The 16,751-nt window shown below is 50.9% G+C and overlaps 1 protein-coding gene across 2 annotated transcripts in view; it reads right to left on the reverse strand.

The window, feature by feature from the left end:
* The window catches only part of SOGA1 (suppressor of glucose, autophagy associated 1), a 67,570-nt gene that overhangs the window by 23,689 nt on the left and 27,130 nt on the right, over positions 1-16,751 (reverse strand). Inside the window, exons 4-8 of one of the 2 annotated variants that reach the window (XM_037164429.2) lie at positions 8,141-8,203; positions 6,290-7,471; positions 3,968-4,108; positions 1,562-1,687; positions 337-567 (exon numbers count right to left, since the gene is read on the reverse strand). In XM_037164429.2, the coding sequence (XP_037020324.2) occupies positions 337-567; positions 1,562-1,687; positions 3,968-4,108; positions 6,290-7,471; positions 8,141-8,203 (1,743 nt within the window). The remainder of the gene's footprint in view (positions 1-336; positions 568-1,561; positions 1,688-3,967; positions 4,109-6,289; positions 7,472-8,140; positions 8,204-16,751) is intronic. The other variant, XM_037164430.2, reaches the window with a different exon arrangement.

The raw sequence follows: 16,751 nt of genomic DNA on the forward strand, positions 1-16,751 counted from the left end.
GCATATATATAACACAGTAACGACAAAACTAGGTTGTTGTCTGCTGAAGGCTCAAGGTTTGTTAAGAAGGAACATGAACAGGTGTTAGAGATCCACCAGCCCCCCGAAGAGACTTTTTCCTGCTGAGCCCGGGACTGAGCCTGTCTTCTTCACCCCCATATCCCCAGCGCCTGCCGCAGTGCCCAGGAAAGAGCTGGTTCTCACTAACAGGTGCCGAATGAAGCCTGCAGGCTGCTGGCCTATATATGTGCAGATGCCAGGTGGCTGTCCCTCTGGTCCTATCTCCCCAACACCACCTCTTTCCCAGTCCCAGCCCCAGTCCCAGGGGAAACCTACCTCAAGGAAGTCATCCCCCTCGTTGGGCAAAACCTTGCCCTGCCGCCAGCGCTTGAGGAACCACCTGAGCTTCATGAAGAGTAGCAGGAAGTTGTGCTTGAACTGCTGGGACTCCTGCACCAGCATGTTCTTCTCCTGGCTCCAGAATTTCTGCTCCAGCCTGCGCTGGAGACTCAGGCTCTGCAGCTCGAACTCGCGCCTCAGGAGCGCCCTCTGCTGGTCCTCCTTCAGCTTCGAAGGGGACAAGAGTGTGAGCAAGCCAGCTGTCTTCCTGGGCACCACCCCACCCCATTCCAGGCTTCTGACCAGGGCAGGGAAGAAAATCTGGGTGGTGCTTGTTGGCGATCCCTGCCAGGGATTCCACCACTAGCAGCTCATGCTGTTGAGATAAAACGCTGCCCCCTGCTTCTCCAGGGAAGAGGAACTCATAAAAGCAGTAGCGATCAGTTACTGAATCAGTGAAAACGGCAGGGATTTGAACCCAGCTGTCTCATGATAAAAAACCATGACATAATATAATAAGCACGTGCTGGATGCCAATGTTTCACATGAACTCACATTCAGTGAGGAACCTGGGAGGGTGAGCAATGTGGAGAGCAAAGGGCATCCTGGGAATGAGGAAGGCTGAGCTCATGTAATATCCTAGAGAAAGCAATTCTGTGTCATGGTTAAGAGGGAGCCAGAGACTTGCGTTAGAATCCAAGCCCCACCTCGCCTGGATGTGAAACCCTGGGCAAAGCACTTCAGCTCCCTGGGAATCAGTTTCCCCATCTGGAAAATGGGGACACAGCAGAGGGGAAGACATGAGGATTACAGGACATACTGTGTGGAAAGTACACTGCACAAGCCTGACATACAGTAAGGGTTAAATAAATGCTTCCTATTGGCAGGATTTTCATCTGGATTACCAGATAGGCCTATGGCCTTTTGGCTACAGATTTTCAGCTCTGATGGGGGCAGTACTTCAAAGACAGGAAATGCAGGCCCAGAGAGGAGACAGCACTGGCCTGAGGTCACTCAGGAAGTCAGTGACAAGCCCGGGCTCCCAGCCCGGCACAGCTAATAGACTCACTGACACCCACAACCGTGAGTGTGGCGTGAGGCGGCCAGACTCGGGTTTCCCGACATTCTTGCCTCCTGAGGCCTCATGTATCTCTGAGGTTTCTAACCGGTTCAGAGAAGGGAAGTTGGAACAAGTGCAGAGAGGACACTGAGCACCACGCACCTGGACCATTTTCTGGTTGAAGCTGTCGGCCTCCTCCTTCCGTAGCTGCCGCTCCTGGGAGAGCTGCTCTTGCAGGCCGCGGAGGCTGTCATGGGCCTCAGCCAGCACCAGCTGCAGCTCCTTGATCTGGGGAGGGGCGGAGGCAGAGGGCGAGGAGGTTAGAAACTGCGGTCAGAGGGCAGAACCGGAGGGGAGCGACAGCTGTCAGGCTGACCTTCAGGGACGAGCCAGGCACAACGGCTGACCCTCCGCAGGCTGCCCTGATGGTTAAACAAAACAGTGCACATCAAATCCAGCTATTACAGTTTTACCTTCATTATGTTTCTCTTTAAAATTTACTTGGAGAAAATAACATACTGTGGGAACTGGGTTTGACTTGCAAAAATGTTCATTGTCTCATCGTTTATAATTGCAAAAATATACAAACAACTCACATAATAATGATGAGGATCAATATGTGTGTTTACTGGGTCTATACACAGGTAAAAACCCGTTAACTATACCCTTAAGGATGGTGTCCTTTATTACATGTATGTTATCATATGTATATTGTTATACTTCAATAAAGAGTTTAAAAAGATATGTATCTCAATAGAAAACCAGGAGGACCATGGCACACACACTAAATGTTAACAGTGGTTAACTGTGTGATAACCTTGTGATCTTAACTTTCTTCTTCATATCTTTACGGAATGGAGCTCAGAGACTTTGTGGTAGCTGTGTTGTAATAACTATGTAATCAAATCTTAAGAAAAAGACAATAAAACTCTACATTTTTTGAGGGAAATTGTGTTACAAGTATTTGTAGCTAAACAGGCAAAACGAATCCACTCTGTTAGAAGTCAGGATGGTGACGAGAAGGGGACACGGGGACACCTGGGGGGGGCATGTTTGTTTATTCATCTTGCTGATTACATAGGAGTGTTCAGTTTGTGGAAATCACCTGCGCTGTCCACTTACAATGTAACTGCTTTTCTGTCCATAAGGAACATTTCTCTTAAAAATGCTTTTTAAAGTATTGCTACTCAGTAGAAACAGAGGGAAATGTTCATGCTGTCACGTTAAGCAAGAGAAGAAAAAGGAAATGTCAGCCCGACCCTTACACAAAACCTCCCCAGGACTGGCAAGATGTCCCTCCGTGAAAAAAACACACATTTACTATCTGGCCCATAATGTGGAAGTTTGGCCATGGAAGGCACTGCCCGAGGTGTATCTTATTTACCCATTTTGTATTAAAAGTCCTCGAAGCGCAAGATCTGCTGTCTCTGGTGTTCTCCCTGAACTCGGAACCCAACACAGTGCCTGGCGAACTGGAACTGCTCCGTGAAGAGCGGTTGAATCAAACAGTAATCGAATGCATGTAGGAAATTATTTTCTCTGCCAGTGAGCGGGCCATTTCCTTTTCTCAGAAAATGAGAACTAGGTATCTTATGATTCCCCGCTCCCCACCCCCCTTTTGCTGTGGCTTTTAAAGGAAACTCAGATCATTTAGAGAATTTGATCCTCTGACTTCAGGGGAGCTTCCCATTCTGCAGAGCTGCAGACTGGCCTTCCTAGGACCCCAAACTTGCCCTTCCGGGGAAGCTCAAAAGAAAAGGGTGAGCAGGCTGGGCCACCGACGGGGCTCTCCAAGGTTTGGGAATCTCAGGCAGGTCCTACCCAGACGGTAAGAGCCATTTCCTGCCTCAGGGTCACTATAAAGTGCTAGGGAAAGGCTCAGGAGTAGGCTTGGGAGGGGCTCAGAACTACCCAGAATTCTCAGGGACAAGGGAATCCTTGCAATGAGCCAGCCACCAGCGACTCTAACCCTCCCGCATTACAGATGGGGAAGCGGCAACAGAGCAAGGCTGCGCCTGCGCCCAAGGCCACACAGCCACAAGGGTAGGTCCCCTGAGGCCTGTGATGTGTCATCCTCCTCCTCACCCAGCAGGGACCAGGCTTACACTAAGGCTTTTTGTACATTTATTCCTTTCCACAACACTGTGAGGGATCACTTTTATTCTGAAGGTGAGAAACAGGATAAGGGAGGTCAAGTGACGTGCAGCCAGTATAAAGGGGACCCGCAATTTGAGCCCAGTCAGCCCAACTGTGGAGACAGCTGCCTTCTTTTACATAAATAAGCGATTCCATTAAATGACATAAACTACTGAATTCCCAGTGGAATTTAGTACAAAAAAATCAATTTCTTCAACCGAATTTATAAGCTTCCTTTTTATCAGGCCACGAGAATGGCCCAAATGTCCTTGTTTCCCGTTTTTGTCCTCGGAAGCTCGAAACCGAGTGGAGGGCTCACACCCCCTAGCATCACCAGCTAAGACTCCCCATGGACCCCACTGCTTTGGGGAAACCCCAGCCGCTCTCCTCCCACCCCCCTCCCCACCCCCACTGGCTCAGGCCAAGGCCCACCTCGGAGGCATAGGAATCGTTGTCCTCAGCTCGGTAAGGCCTGAAGCTCCGGCTGGGGTCCGGCTTGGAGTCCAGGTCGCCAGCGCGGAAGGCCTCTCGTACCCTGGGCTCCCATTCCGGCAGGTCCCTGAAGTCGGGTGGCTGTGCAAGAGGCACGGGCAGAAGAGACCAGAGATAACCGTGGGGAAGGGCCCAGAGGGTGCCACAAAAAGCCCCACCCCAGGCCTCAGGCCTCCGGAAGAGGCTCTGAGCACCAGCCTGGGGGCTGGAATCTGGGTGGATTCACCTCGGTGACCCAGCCCCAGCCCTGGTTAGGGCACTGCACCCACTCAGTGAATGTTCGTTGACAGGATGAATGACTAGGTGGGGGGTAAATGAGATGCTGACTTTGTGAATGTCCACCTGTGCACGAGCCTCCTCGGAGCCTGACTCACCGGTCCCGCCCTGTGTGAGGCCCCAGCTCACACCGACCTCAAGAAGAATCAAGGGGGCAACCTCACACAGGGCAGCCTGCTTGCTATATAAAGCAAGATCAAGCCAGGTCAACAGGGCACGGATTAAATAAAGTATGGCCCCACTACACTGTGTAGTTGTGAAAAAAAGAGCTAAATTTCTCTGTAGACACAGAAAGACCCATCCCACTGTGCTCAGCGTGAAGCTCAAACCTCCCCAATGTCCTCTGCAGTCCAGCCTCATTCCTCCTTAGTTCTTGGACACGCTGTGCCCCTTCCAGCCACGATGCCTTTGCACAGTCTGTTCCTTCGGCTTAGAACTCTTCCTGCGGTAACCCATCCTTCTGATCTGGGCTCAGATGAGAGACGCCTTCCCTGACCCAGCAACTAGGTCAAGATCCTTGTTCACAGAACCAAGTCTATTTCCTTGAGAGCTCTTATCTAGCTAGTTATTTCATGTTCATTGCCGTTCTTTGATTGACATCTCTCTTTCCCACTCAATGACACGGGCAGGGGTGGGGCTGGGGGAGCTAGGGGAGGGACTCACATCTGTTTCGCTTACCACAGCACCCCCAGCACCGAGCACAAACAATATATGAACAACAAACACAGCACCATTGTAAATGAACCAATAATGAGAAAAATAAGTTGTGTGCTAACACAGTGTATAACAAAAGACAATTTGGGTGAAAAAACAAATATATAAGAGTATGTGTAGAGAAAGGTTTAATTAATGAATGTATTGATTGGTTTTAGACAGATGGAAGCATCGATTTGTTGTTTTACTTATAGATGCATTCATTGGTTGATTTTTGTACATGCCCTGGTTATGGGGATTGAACCCACAACCTTGGGGTATTGGGGACAACGCTTTAACCAACTGCCGACCAGGGCTAGAGAAAGATTGAGAGGGGTTTGCTGTGGTGATGAAACATTTAGATCTGCACCACTGGACACATGCAGTGGCTGAGCATTTGAAACGTGGCTATGACTACCGAGGAACTGAATTTTCAGTTGTATGTCATTTTTATTAATTTAAATTAAAATAGTCCCATGTGCTGGCCACTGTATAGGCCAGGGCTGCTCCAGACTGTTAAAGGCAGGACCCGCGGGGAGTGAGGAACAGCAAGGAGGAGGCTTCCCTCCTTCACTCAGGTGTTCCCGAGATTCTTCGGACGCTCAGGGACTCCTTTGGGGGACAAATGCATTCGTTATTCTAATGTTTCTGAGTCGTATTTTATAGACATCAAGGCTGGAAGTTCTTCACCGTTAGAAAGCCAAGTTTCTGGCGTTTGCATAGGACCTGAACAAAAGTTCTTTGTTTTAATAACACTGGTTTTAAAACACAAAATTCCAAGAGAAACGAGGAAAGAAGAAAGGGCATCCTAGAAAAAAAGATGGCCTCAGAATCGACCCCTGTGTCTATCAGTGGGAAATGAGGGAGGGAATTGCGGCATGGTCAGTCAGTGAGATCGCACCCAGTCATGAGAATTAATAAACTACTGCCACAGGCGACAGCCAAGGTAGTCGTGAGGGAAGGAAGCCAGGCACGAGTGTGTACTACGTGAGTCGATTCGTATAAAGTTCAAAGACAGACAAAAGTGACCGAGACAGACAGAAGTGAATCAGGAGGCTACGCTGGGGAGCGGGCACTGCGGCTGGAAGGGGACACGAGGAGGGGCTTCTGGGCTGTGGGTCGTGTTCCAGTTCTCCTTCTGGGCAATGGTTATTTATATGGATGTGCTCGCCTTGGGAAAACCCTAAGCTCTATACCTGTGCTCTGTGTACCTTTCTGTCTGTATGTTACGGTTCAGTAAAAAGAGTTCTATCAAACAAGCGTAACAGGACCTGTGACTGGGACACCCCTTACCTGGAAGTCTGAGCCCAGGTCTTTGGCCAGAAGAATCTCCTTGGAGGACCCCTGGGAGCCCAGGGGGGTCAGCGACGAGAAGGGCTCTTGCGGCTCCTTGGCAGAACTCCCGAGGGCTGCGTCCGCCTTCCGCGTGAAGGCGTTGAGCTCCTGCTGGAGCACACTCAGCCGAACCAGGATAGCGTGGATGAGCTTGGTGTCCCTGGGGCCCTCGCTGTTGTCGGGGGCCTCATGCAGCCGGAAGTCGGCACACTCATTGTCCAGATACAGGCGGAGGCCGGCCGAGAAGCCATTAGCATCGGCTACCAGGACGTCGATGGCCTTGCTGACCAGGGCAGCCTGCTCCCTGAGACCAGGCAGTGCCTCGGCCTCCCTGGCTCTGCAGAGCCGGGTGGCATGGGGGCCGTGGGGCTCGCCGAGGGCAGCGGGAACACACTGGGCCGAGTCCCCCGCCTCAGCATCTGTCTCCAGCATTGGCCTTGTTCTCTGGCAGGAGGCGAGGTCGCAGCGCTGGAGGTTGGACAGGAGCACACGATTCTCATACTGGAGCTTCTTGACTTTACCACTGAGCTCACCGATCTGCAGCTTGGCGGCCGCCAGCTCCTCCTGTGAGGGCTCGCTGAGCACCGAGCAGCTGTCCTCCGACAGGGTCACATCCAGCTCATGCTCTGAACGGTACTTGGCCAGCTCGGTCAGCAGCAGCTTGTTCTGGTCCTCGAGTTCGGCCGAGGAGCGCCGCAGCAGCTCCGCCTCCTCCTCCACGAACTGCAGGTGTCGCCGCAGCTCTGCCAGGCTCTCCCCACACTCACTGCCACCCAGCGCGGAGAAGGCCAGGCGCGCCTCCGGGCCCCCACCACAGCCACTGTGATCCTTCATGTCATCCATCTCGGCCCGCAAGCCTCGGTTCTCCACCTCCAGCTCCACAATGCGGCGGCTCAGCAGGTTGGCCTCTTCCTCCACCAGCTTCAGGTGTACCTTCAGCTCAGTCTCCCGAGAATGGGGCGCATCGGCCAGCTCCTCCACCGACAGGGCGCTGTCCAGATCACCGTACAGGGAGCGGTACTTGAGCAGCTCCTCCTTCATGCTGTCGTTCTCCTTGACCAGCTTGGTGAGCTTCTTGCACATGAGGGCCGACTCCTCCTTTGCAAAGTGCAGCTGGCACTTCAAATCTGCGCTGTCCTCCTAGGGCCCGACGGGCACAAGGACAGAGAGGACCCAGGAAAGTTAGTGTTGGGAGGCTCAATACCAGCCACAACATTTCTGGGAGCACCAGCTATGTGCTGGGGAGACCGAGGAAGCCTCAACCCTCAAAGAGTTGGAAGTCCAGAGCGAAGTAGAGAGGGGGACATTGATAAAGCGGCAAAAATGGAGTATCACATATAGCCTGGGGAGTTCCGGAGGGCTTCCTGGAGGAGGCAACATTTTGCTAGCATGACTACTGCTGCTTCTACCACCCCTACCATTACTACAACAGTTTCCTCACTGTAAAACGAGACAATAACACTCCCTCCCTCACAGAGCCATGGAGAGGATTAAATGAGATAATGCACAAAGAGTGCCCAGCACTCTGACAGTCCACAACCACTAGTGGCTAACTGCATTCCCCGTCTGGCCTGTGATGCACACAGCTCTTTCTCTATCTGAGTGTGTGGGAGCCATGGGTTCATGGCATTGTTTGGGGATGTAAAATGGGCAGCAAAGCTAAGAAAATGAACGAGGAGAAGAAGGGGTAAAATATGGAGGGGGTGGGCATCTCTGAGGACCCCCCTCCATGCCACCTAGAGTTAGGCCTTGAGACTAAAACCTGCCGTGGGGGCTGCACCAGGGGCTGCGGGAACTGCTGGGAAGTACCTGCACCGAAGGCTTCTTGTCCGTCTTCCCCAGGGAACGGGTCCCTCTTTTCTTCAAGGAATGCTGGAGAGAAATTTAAGGAAACAAACTCAGCATTTAAAGCTCATGATGGTGACGTGCATCCAAAGAGAAGTCACAGAGCCTAAGGCTCCACGGAGGGTCCCCATCGCCAGGCCTTGAGCAGCACCAACTGCTGAGCCAGAGGGGCTCCCCAGACCACCCAGTGGGCTGCCTACGGGGGACAGGCCAGAAGCACTCGAGGAGCTGATTCTGAGCACATTTGCCCAGGGTGCCGTCCCTCTTCTCCCACCACCATGCTGAGATCCAGCTTGCCTGGGCTGGACCCGGTATCTGGGTTTCTGTTCTTGGTTGTCTTTCATTCATTCACCAAAGACTCCCTGAGCACCCATTACGTGCTGGGCACAGTTTGGGGTAGAGAACACAGCAGGGACCAAGACAGACAGGGTATTTGAGGAGGATGCTGCGGTGCCCCACCCAGATCCCCCCTTCGGGACTCGGGCACCCGCCTCCCTCTTCCCCCAAGACCTCAAAGCTGAGTCCTCCTCCCAGGACCCAGGGACTGGTCCATGCTCGTTTGCCTCAGCTTGGGACACCTCCCCAGGAGGCTGGCAGAGCCACAGGTGTGAAGGCTCCACACCCCAGCCACACCCCAACTTCTCCCTCTGCCTCTTCCTGAGGGGAGTGAGTGACAAGTCAGAATTCCACGGGAGCCTTGGAAAAGATGATGGATTGATCTTAATTCAAACCGTAAGTGTCTGCATGCAGATTAAAGCAAAATAAGACTAACAATAATCATGACTCAAAATCCATAAGTGATAGGGGAAGAAAAATAAAAACATTTGATCAAATAAGCAAAATCTACACAGAAACAAAAATACACCTTAGGAAAAGTAAAAGGATAAATGACAGGCCCTGGCTGAGTAACTCAGCTGGTTAGAGCATCGTCCTGATATGCCAAAGTTGCAGCTTCGACCCCTGGTCAGGGCACATACAAAAATCAACCAATGAATGTATTAATAAGTGGAACAACAAATCAATGTTTTTCTCTCTCCTCCTTCCTCTAAAAAAAAAGAATAATTTTTTTAAACTTAAAAATATATAAATGACAAACTGGGAAAAATATTTACAATTCACATAACACTGACAAAGGGTTAATATCCAAAGTAGGTAAACAGCTTCACAAAACAGAGAATAAACAAGCCAACAAACCCAGACAAAAATGAGGCAGCGATGCAAAACACGGTTCTCAGGAAAAGAAGGGTGAGTGGCTCCTGAGCACAGGAAGATGCTCGACACTGTTTGACAGAGAGATGAGAATTCAAATTACACCAAGAGTTGGGGGGAGACGGCTCCCACCCAGTGACTGGTCCATGCTCCCCTCCCTACATCCGTAGGGAGACTAAATGGTAAAGGAAAAAAAATACAGTAAAGATTAAATTTAAAAAAAACCTACACTGAGATATCGCTTCTCACCTATCAGATTGGCGAAACCCCAAACATCTTACAACCCACTCTACCAGAGCTATAGAGGGACAGGAGCGCTCCTCTGTCTGGCCAGAATACAAAATAAAACACGCCCCGCAGAGGGGAATTTGAGGAGAAAAGGTTAAGAGGTCACAATAATCACTACTGACATTTCTGTTTGAGTCATTCCCCTGAACACTTCTTCCCATAAGAGGGGTGATTCACTTAGGTTGCTTCTTTTTTCAGGTTGGGCAGGGTGTTTTTTAAAGATTTTATTTATTTATTTTTAGAGTGGGCGGATGGTGGGGCGGGGGGGAAGAGGGGGAGAGAAACATCAATTGGTTGCCTCTCAGACTCACCCAAGCCAGGAAGCGAAACCACAACCCAGGCATGTGCCCTGACTGGGAATCAAACCAGCAATCTTTCCCCTCATGGAACAACATTGAGCCACACCAGTCAGGGCCGGGCAGGGATTTTTTGAGAATGATCTGGTGTGGTTTGAATGCACGCCCTTCCTACCTCTGCCTCTTACACCCTACCCCTGAAGGGGGGGACCACGGATGTGATCCAAGCCCCCCTCTACTGCAGGTGAAAGTGAGGGCCCTCAGCCAATCCACAGCTGACCTGGGCCCAGTTCTTGACCTTGTTCTAGATCTAGTTCTGAGGACTTGGAAGGAGAAAATGTGCCTTCCTCAATGAGTTAGCACAGTGGCTCTCAATCTTTGGGTGTGCAGCACAATTATCTAGGGAACTTCAAACAAAACGAAACAACAAAAAAATGATGCCCACGGTCTCACCCCCCGAGATTCTGATATAACTGGTCCGGGGTAGGTCCCAGACACCAGTGTTTTAAAAGAGCTTCCTGAGTGACTCTAACGTGCAGCCCAGGTAGAAACCACAGAGCCAGGATGAAAGATGAACTCCAGACGGGCTCTTAAGTATATCTCAAGTCCAATCAAATCCTAAAGGGGCCTTTTGAAATGCAAACGAGGCAGGAAGGCCGAGGCTGATATTTCAGACGCTGGGTGCCAGGACTCGTTTCATGGGGTTGAGAGCCACAAAGCAAGTCTCCCCCACAAAGAGCCCTGCCCACAAATGGGGCCCCGGGAAGGGGGTGCTCCGAGGGAGACCCCCACGTGGAACGGCTGAGGCCAGGGCTCTAGGTGGAAGGTCTGGGCTTGTTTAGCACCCAGCTAAGGGGAAGGGGCTGAGACTTCAGCGGGAAGCTAGCTGAACCCTGGGGACCCCAGGACACTGAGTTTGTGGACCCCCTCCTCTCCCAGCAGCTCCATTTGACCATGTATGAAATGGAGCCATTTTTGAGACCACAGCCTCTTCAGCACGGCAGACTCCCTGGAGGCAGGAAGTGGGGGACAGGAAGGGGAGCCAGGGGTTTCCAGTGGCACTGAGGGGTCCCAGCCATCACACACATAGAAAGGAATGAGATACTATAAAGCCCGCAGACATTAAAAAGGACAGAGGAAGAGTGAGATTCACTGACGTGGTCAGGTCTCTGAGACACCTTGTCAGGGGAAATAAAGAACCTGCAAAACAAAACCTAGCACCCAACAGTCCACCCACAGATGAAGAATAAACAAAGTGTGTCCTGTCCACACAGAGGAATATTGTCCAACCACAGAAAGGAGTGAAGTACTGACACATGCTGCAACATGGATGTACCCTGAGAACAGCATGCTCAGTGAGAGAAGCCAGTCACAAAAGGCTGCATAGGGTTTGGTTCCGTTTACGAGAGGTGTTGGGTATCCATCTCCACAGAGGCAGAAACTGGACGGAGGCGTGGCTGCCAGGGGGGAGCAGGGAGTGACTAGGACAGGTTTGGGGTCTCTTTTCGGAGCGATGGGAATGTTCTGGAATTAGAGAGTGGTGACGGTTGTACAACTCGGAATACTTTTAAAGCCACTGAACTGTATACACTTTTGAACAGGCCAACGTTATAGTATGGAAAGTATATCTCAATAAAGCTGTTATTACAAAGCGTGTTATCATTTTTATAAAAATAAAATGTGTGTGAGCACACCCACGGGGTGGGGGGGACAACCTGAAAATTAACACCACGCCGTTAACAACGAGCATATAGGAAACTCGCATTCTGCACTTTTGTTCCCCCGCATTTTTTGGGGGGACGCAGTTTTCTTGCATTTTTTATTAGGCAATATTTTTACAAATAAACTGATATACGAAAACTCCTGCTGTAAATCTCTACCAAACTGACAAGGCGGAGGCCCCTGTGCACCCCCCAACCCGCTCTCCCACCCAGCAGCTGATTGGCTGGAGCTCCTCCTGACCTTTGGCTCTGTGTTTAAAATACTGAAATAGACAGTGTGCTCTTTTAGACTTTCTTTCCTTCCTATGTTTACTTGACTCTGTGATCTTTGATTTTTATAATAAGCACTTTAGGCAGAAGAAAAACCCCAAACATCCAGCATTTTAGAAAATAGTCTGTGTTTGAGCCACAGTATTTTGTATGTTGCAGAAACTGTGCATGTAATATAATCCCATCCTTATTTTTAAAAATACAAAGAGACGGAAATATACAGTATATGAGCACAGACAAAGGCCTGGAAGGATACAAACTATGAAAAATACATTTAAAAAAAAGAAAGATACAAACCAAACTGCTAATCATGGGTTGGGCTGAGTCAGGAGTAGAACTGAGGGAGGTGGTGAGAGGAGGCTTTCTTCTTTCTTTTTATGTATGGTTGGTAGTATTTCTATTTTTTTCTGGATAACACATTCAAACTTCAAAACGTGCAGAAAGAAATGCAGTGAACTCCTGACTGTCCTCTTGCCTGAGGTGGCCAGTGCAGCCAGAGTCGGGGGTCCGCCCTCAGAGGGACGCCCGCCTGCCTGCTCCCGTAGTGATGGTTCTGCTTGACTGAGCTTGTCATCTTTTTAGTTAAAAAATGCACACACACACACACACACACATTTCAATATATGTGTGCGTATAAACAGAAAAACCATACTGGAAGTACATATATCTCTCACCCAAACAGTACTCTGGTAGTTACTCAGAGTAATTCCCTCTAAATAATGGATTACAGGTGAATTTTTTCTCCTTCTGGTTTATGTGCATGTATTTCTAGTCTTTCCCTACTAACCATATCTTACCTGTTGGGTGAAGGGGGAAAGTGCCTAGTGAAATGTCTTTAACACGCAGTTTCCCTAAGGAAAGTCACTGAACACCTTCCACCAAGCAGACGGTGAGCTCACCACCAGAAAGGGAGGGCAGCGGGCAGGTAGGAGGGGCCAGGCAGCAAGCCTGTCCAGGACTGGAGGTTCTAGCCTTTCCGGATTGGAGGGTTGGAGCTGCCCCTTCCCCCATCCCGTCTAAGCCACAAGGGCACCCGCACTGTCTGGGGCTCCCGCACTGTCTGGGGGCTCCGGAGGGAACAAGGCGCACTCACAGAGCACGGATGTTCCTCCCCTCCGCAGGGCAGGGCGGCAGCTGGCTAGGCAACCTGGCTCTGCTCCGAGAACCAGGGCCTGTCAGAGTCCCTGGTAGAGCCCCCAGGGGCTCTGGCCCAGCGCCTTGGAAGGGTGGAACAGGGCAGGACAGTGCTCAGGCACCCACAGGAACGCCAGTCCCCACTGCCGGACCAGAGGGCACACTCTGGCCTGGCGTGTAGCAGGGGCTCCCCACCCGCCAGCAGCTCACGAGGCCACCCTTGAGCAGCCAAGGTGGTGCCTCCGAACATTCTTGGTCTAACGGCTCTTAGCAGAAGCTGGAGCTTGTCCCTGCTTGTCCTTCAGGAGACTAGCAGAGCACGTCTCTGCCCCTCCAGCCTGCACAGAGGGGGCGTCCTGAGCACTGCTCTGGAGGGGCCCCCTGCCCTCTAACACCTTCCACCTCGCCAGGGAACAAAGACCAACCTTCAAGGAATAAAATGAACCTTCTGCCAGAACAGCTGGGCAGATTTTCACCAAACTTGGAGGCGACGTTTGGAAAGGTCGCACTGAAAACACAGACTGTGCTGTGTGTACAAGATTTACTCGAGGGGATGCACACAGAGGGGGTGCCTCTCAAAGACTGAGGCATTCTTCCTCTGCAGTGGCTGAAGCAGCCGCACAGAGAGGCTGTGTGGCTTGTGGCTGGAGGAGACCACAGGTGGGGTGGGGGCGAGGGAGGAAACGGTGGTTTTAGGATGAGCCCCGGGACAAGCACTGCCGACTGCCCGTGTTGATTCGTAACGTAACTGCTCCTTCCACGGGCAACGGACAGGCCCACATGGACAGCTCCTTGCGAGAGGCAGCAGAGACACACTGGCTGAACTAAGGGAGAGCCCCTCCAGACCACGGCCACCAGAACGGTCGTGCGGGTGATGAGAACGACGGTATTCACCCAGCCCTATTCTCTGGGTGAACAACGGTGTTCACCCAGCCCTATTCTCGTCTCCACCAATTCACACAAACACCTCTAAGATGATGGGATTAATATCCCCCTTTTATAAAGGAGCCAACAGTGACCCGATTTGCCCAGCGTGACTGTTACTTGAAAGTGGCGTGACTGTTATTTGCAGGCCACAAAGTCAGAATTCAACTCAGGTCCACGAGACTCCGACTTCACGTTGGCCACGCCCCACACAAACCGTGGCCCGGCTGCATCGGGGACAGCACCTGCAGAACCGAAGTTCAAGCCCAGGTAACCTGGCCCCACAGTGAGCCCCGGTCCTGTCCCATCAGAGTGGGAATCAGCACAAGAAGCCTGTTGTTCCAGGTGGAAGGTGCTCACGGAACCTGGCAGAGGCTCTGAGAACACAGCAGGGTCCTCCTAGGAAGGCCCCTGGATGGACAAGGAGGGCCGGGGCATCACTATGAAAGTCAGTGTGGCTTCCGGGGGTGGGGGAGCCCTGAGTCAGAATCCCATCTTTGTTCCCCCCAGGCCTATCCGTATACAGCAAGTCCACTCCCCAAGAGAATTGAAAACATAGATTCACACAACAACCTGCACATGCGTTCACAGCAGCCGAAAAGTGGAAACAACCCAGATGTGCACCAGCTGATGAGTGGGCACACAAAACATGCGACAGCCAGACAATGGGTCACGAGAAAGAACGAAATACTAATGCGCGTTTCCACGCAGACAGACCTTGACGACACTAGGCTGAGTGAAAGAAGCCGGTCACGAAAGCTCGCATTTTGCACGGCTCCATGTTTGTGAAATCTCCACAGCAGGCAGACCCACAGACACAGAAAGGAGATCGGTGGTGGCTGTGGGCTGGAGGGGAGAGCGAACGAGGAGTGACTGCTGACAGACACAGGGGGTCTTTGGGGGCAGTGGAAGTGTTCGGTTTTTAGTATGTTATGGAGGTATTAAACAACACTGGATGGTACACTTCAAAATGGTGACTTTTGGCCCTGACCAAGTAGCTCAATTGGTTAGAGCAATGTCCGGATATGCCAAGGTTATGGGTTCAATGCCCAGTCGGGGCACATACAGGAATCAACCAATGAATGCATAAATAAGTGGAACAACAAATCGATGTTTTTCTCTCTCTCAAATCAATTAATCAATTAAAAATTGTAAAAATAAATAAATAAAATAAAATGGTGACTTTTGTGATAGGTGGATTATATCACAATGTAAAAATCACCAAGATTACACCTCCAACTGTAAAAAGGGGACAACGGCAAAGACTTGGCACGCTGGGAAGCTGGGGCAGACATGGCCGGCTCCGGGCGGTGCCCGGGCCCAGGGCGAGCCCTCAGATACAGCAGCTGTATCGCGATGAATCCCATCAACACTGACACTGGCTCCCTGCCTACAATGCAAGGAGGAGGGGTGTTACCAACCAGGGAGAGGCTGGTGTTATGATTCCCGGGCTGCAGCCACGCTGGGCAAAGGTGCCACCGCAGAGCACGGCTAGGGCTGGCCGCCCTCCCTTCCCCTAGTGAAGAGCGATCTCCATGGCAACCACATCAGCTCAGGCCAGGGGATCCTGTTCCCAGCCGGGTGACAGCATTGCCACAGCAACCTGTCAGGATGGCAAAGGCACATCTTGATGCGCTGGCAGAAGAATTGCTAAGGGACCCTCATCTCCATAGAAACCAAGTCAGGAGGAGAGAGAGGAGGGAGAGGGCAATCGGCAAATAAACACAGGGCCAGGCCGCTTTGCCCAGATACGGAGACACCAAAAGGCACAGCAGGGAGAGGGCTAGACCCTGCCTTCAGTTTCCTGAGCACCTACTACGTGCCAGGCACCACAAAGGGCCCTTTACATGCCTGACTGCATTTAAAATTTCACGGATAAGACTCAAATACACACATACTGTTAAAAAACAAACAAACTGAACTACAGCACTAACAGTATAAAAGCAAAAGCTATTATTTACCCTACTGCCCCTCGAATCCTTCAGCTCAGTGGTTTTCCTCCAGACGACAGTTACGCGTTTGTGCGCACACGTACACACACACACACACACACACACACACTCACACTTCAAAGCCACTTTGTTTTGTGTGGCTTTTCCTGCTTAATTATGTACCTGAGAGACCTTTCCATGTCAACACACACAGTTATAAAGTTGACTGTTGAAGAACAAAGGGGCTCAGGGCACTGACTTGCCCCCCAATCCACATATAACTTTTGACTCCCCCACAATCTTAACTACTAGCATCTTACTGTTGATCAGCAGCCTTGCCGACAGCATAAACCACTGATGAACACGCATGTTGTAAGTACTATGCACTGTATTCTGACAACAAGGTAATCCAGAGAAAAAAATGTTAAGAAAAACATAAAAAAGAGAAAGTACATTCCCAGTATTTATTGAAAAATACTCACCTATAAATAGACCTGTGTGATTCAAGCCTTCATTGTTCAAAGGTCACCTGTACATATCTACCTTATTCGTTTTCGTTGTGGTCAAGTATACGTCATACAAAATTTACTATCTTAATGGTATTTTCTTTTTTATCGTGGTCAAATACACATAACAGAGTTTACCATTTTTAGCTATTTCCAGTGCGGCAGCACTTGAGTGCGTTCCCCTGTGGTCAGCGATCACGGCCCCTCCTCTCCTGGACTGCTCACCGTCCCACATGGAAACACGCCACTCCCGCCCCCCACCCCCGGTAACCACCATTGGACTTTCCGTCTGTGTG

Source organism: Artibeus jamaicensis, unplaced genomic scaffold (assembly GCF_021234435.1).
Source record: "Artibeus jamaicensis isolate MK-2021 breed Jamaican fruit bat unplaced genomic scaffold, CSHL_Jam_final contig_685, whole genome shotgun sequence".
Lineage (NCBI taxonomy): Eukaryota > Metazoa > Chordata > Mammalia > Chiroptera > Phyllostomidae > Artibeus > Artibeus jamaicensis.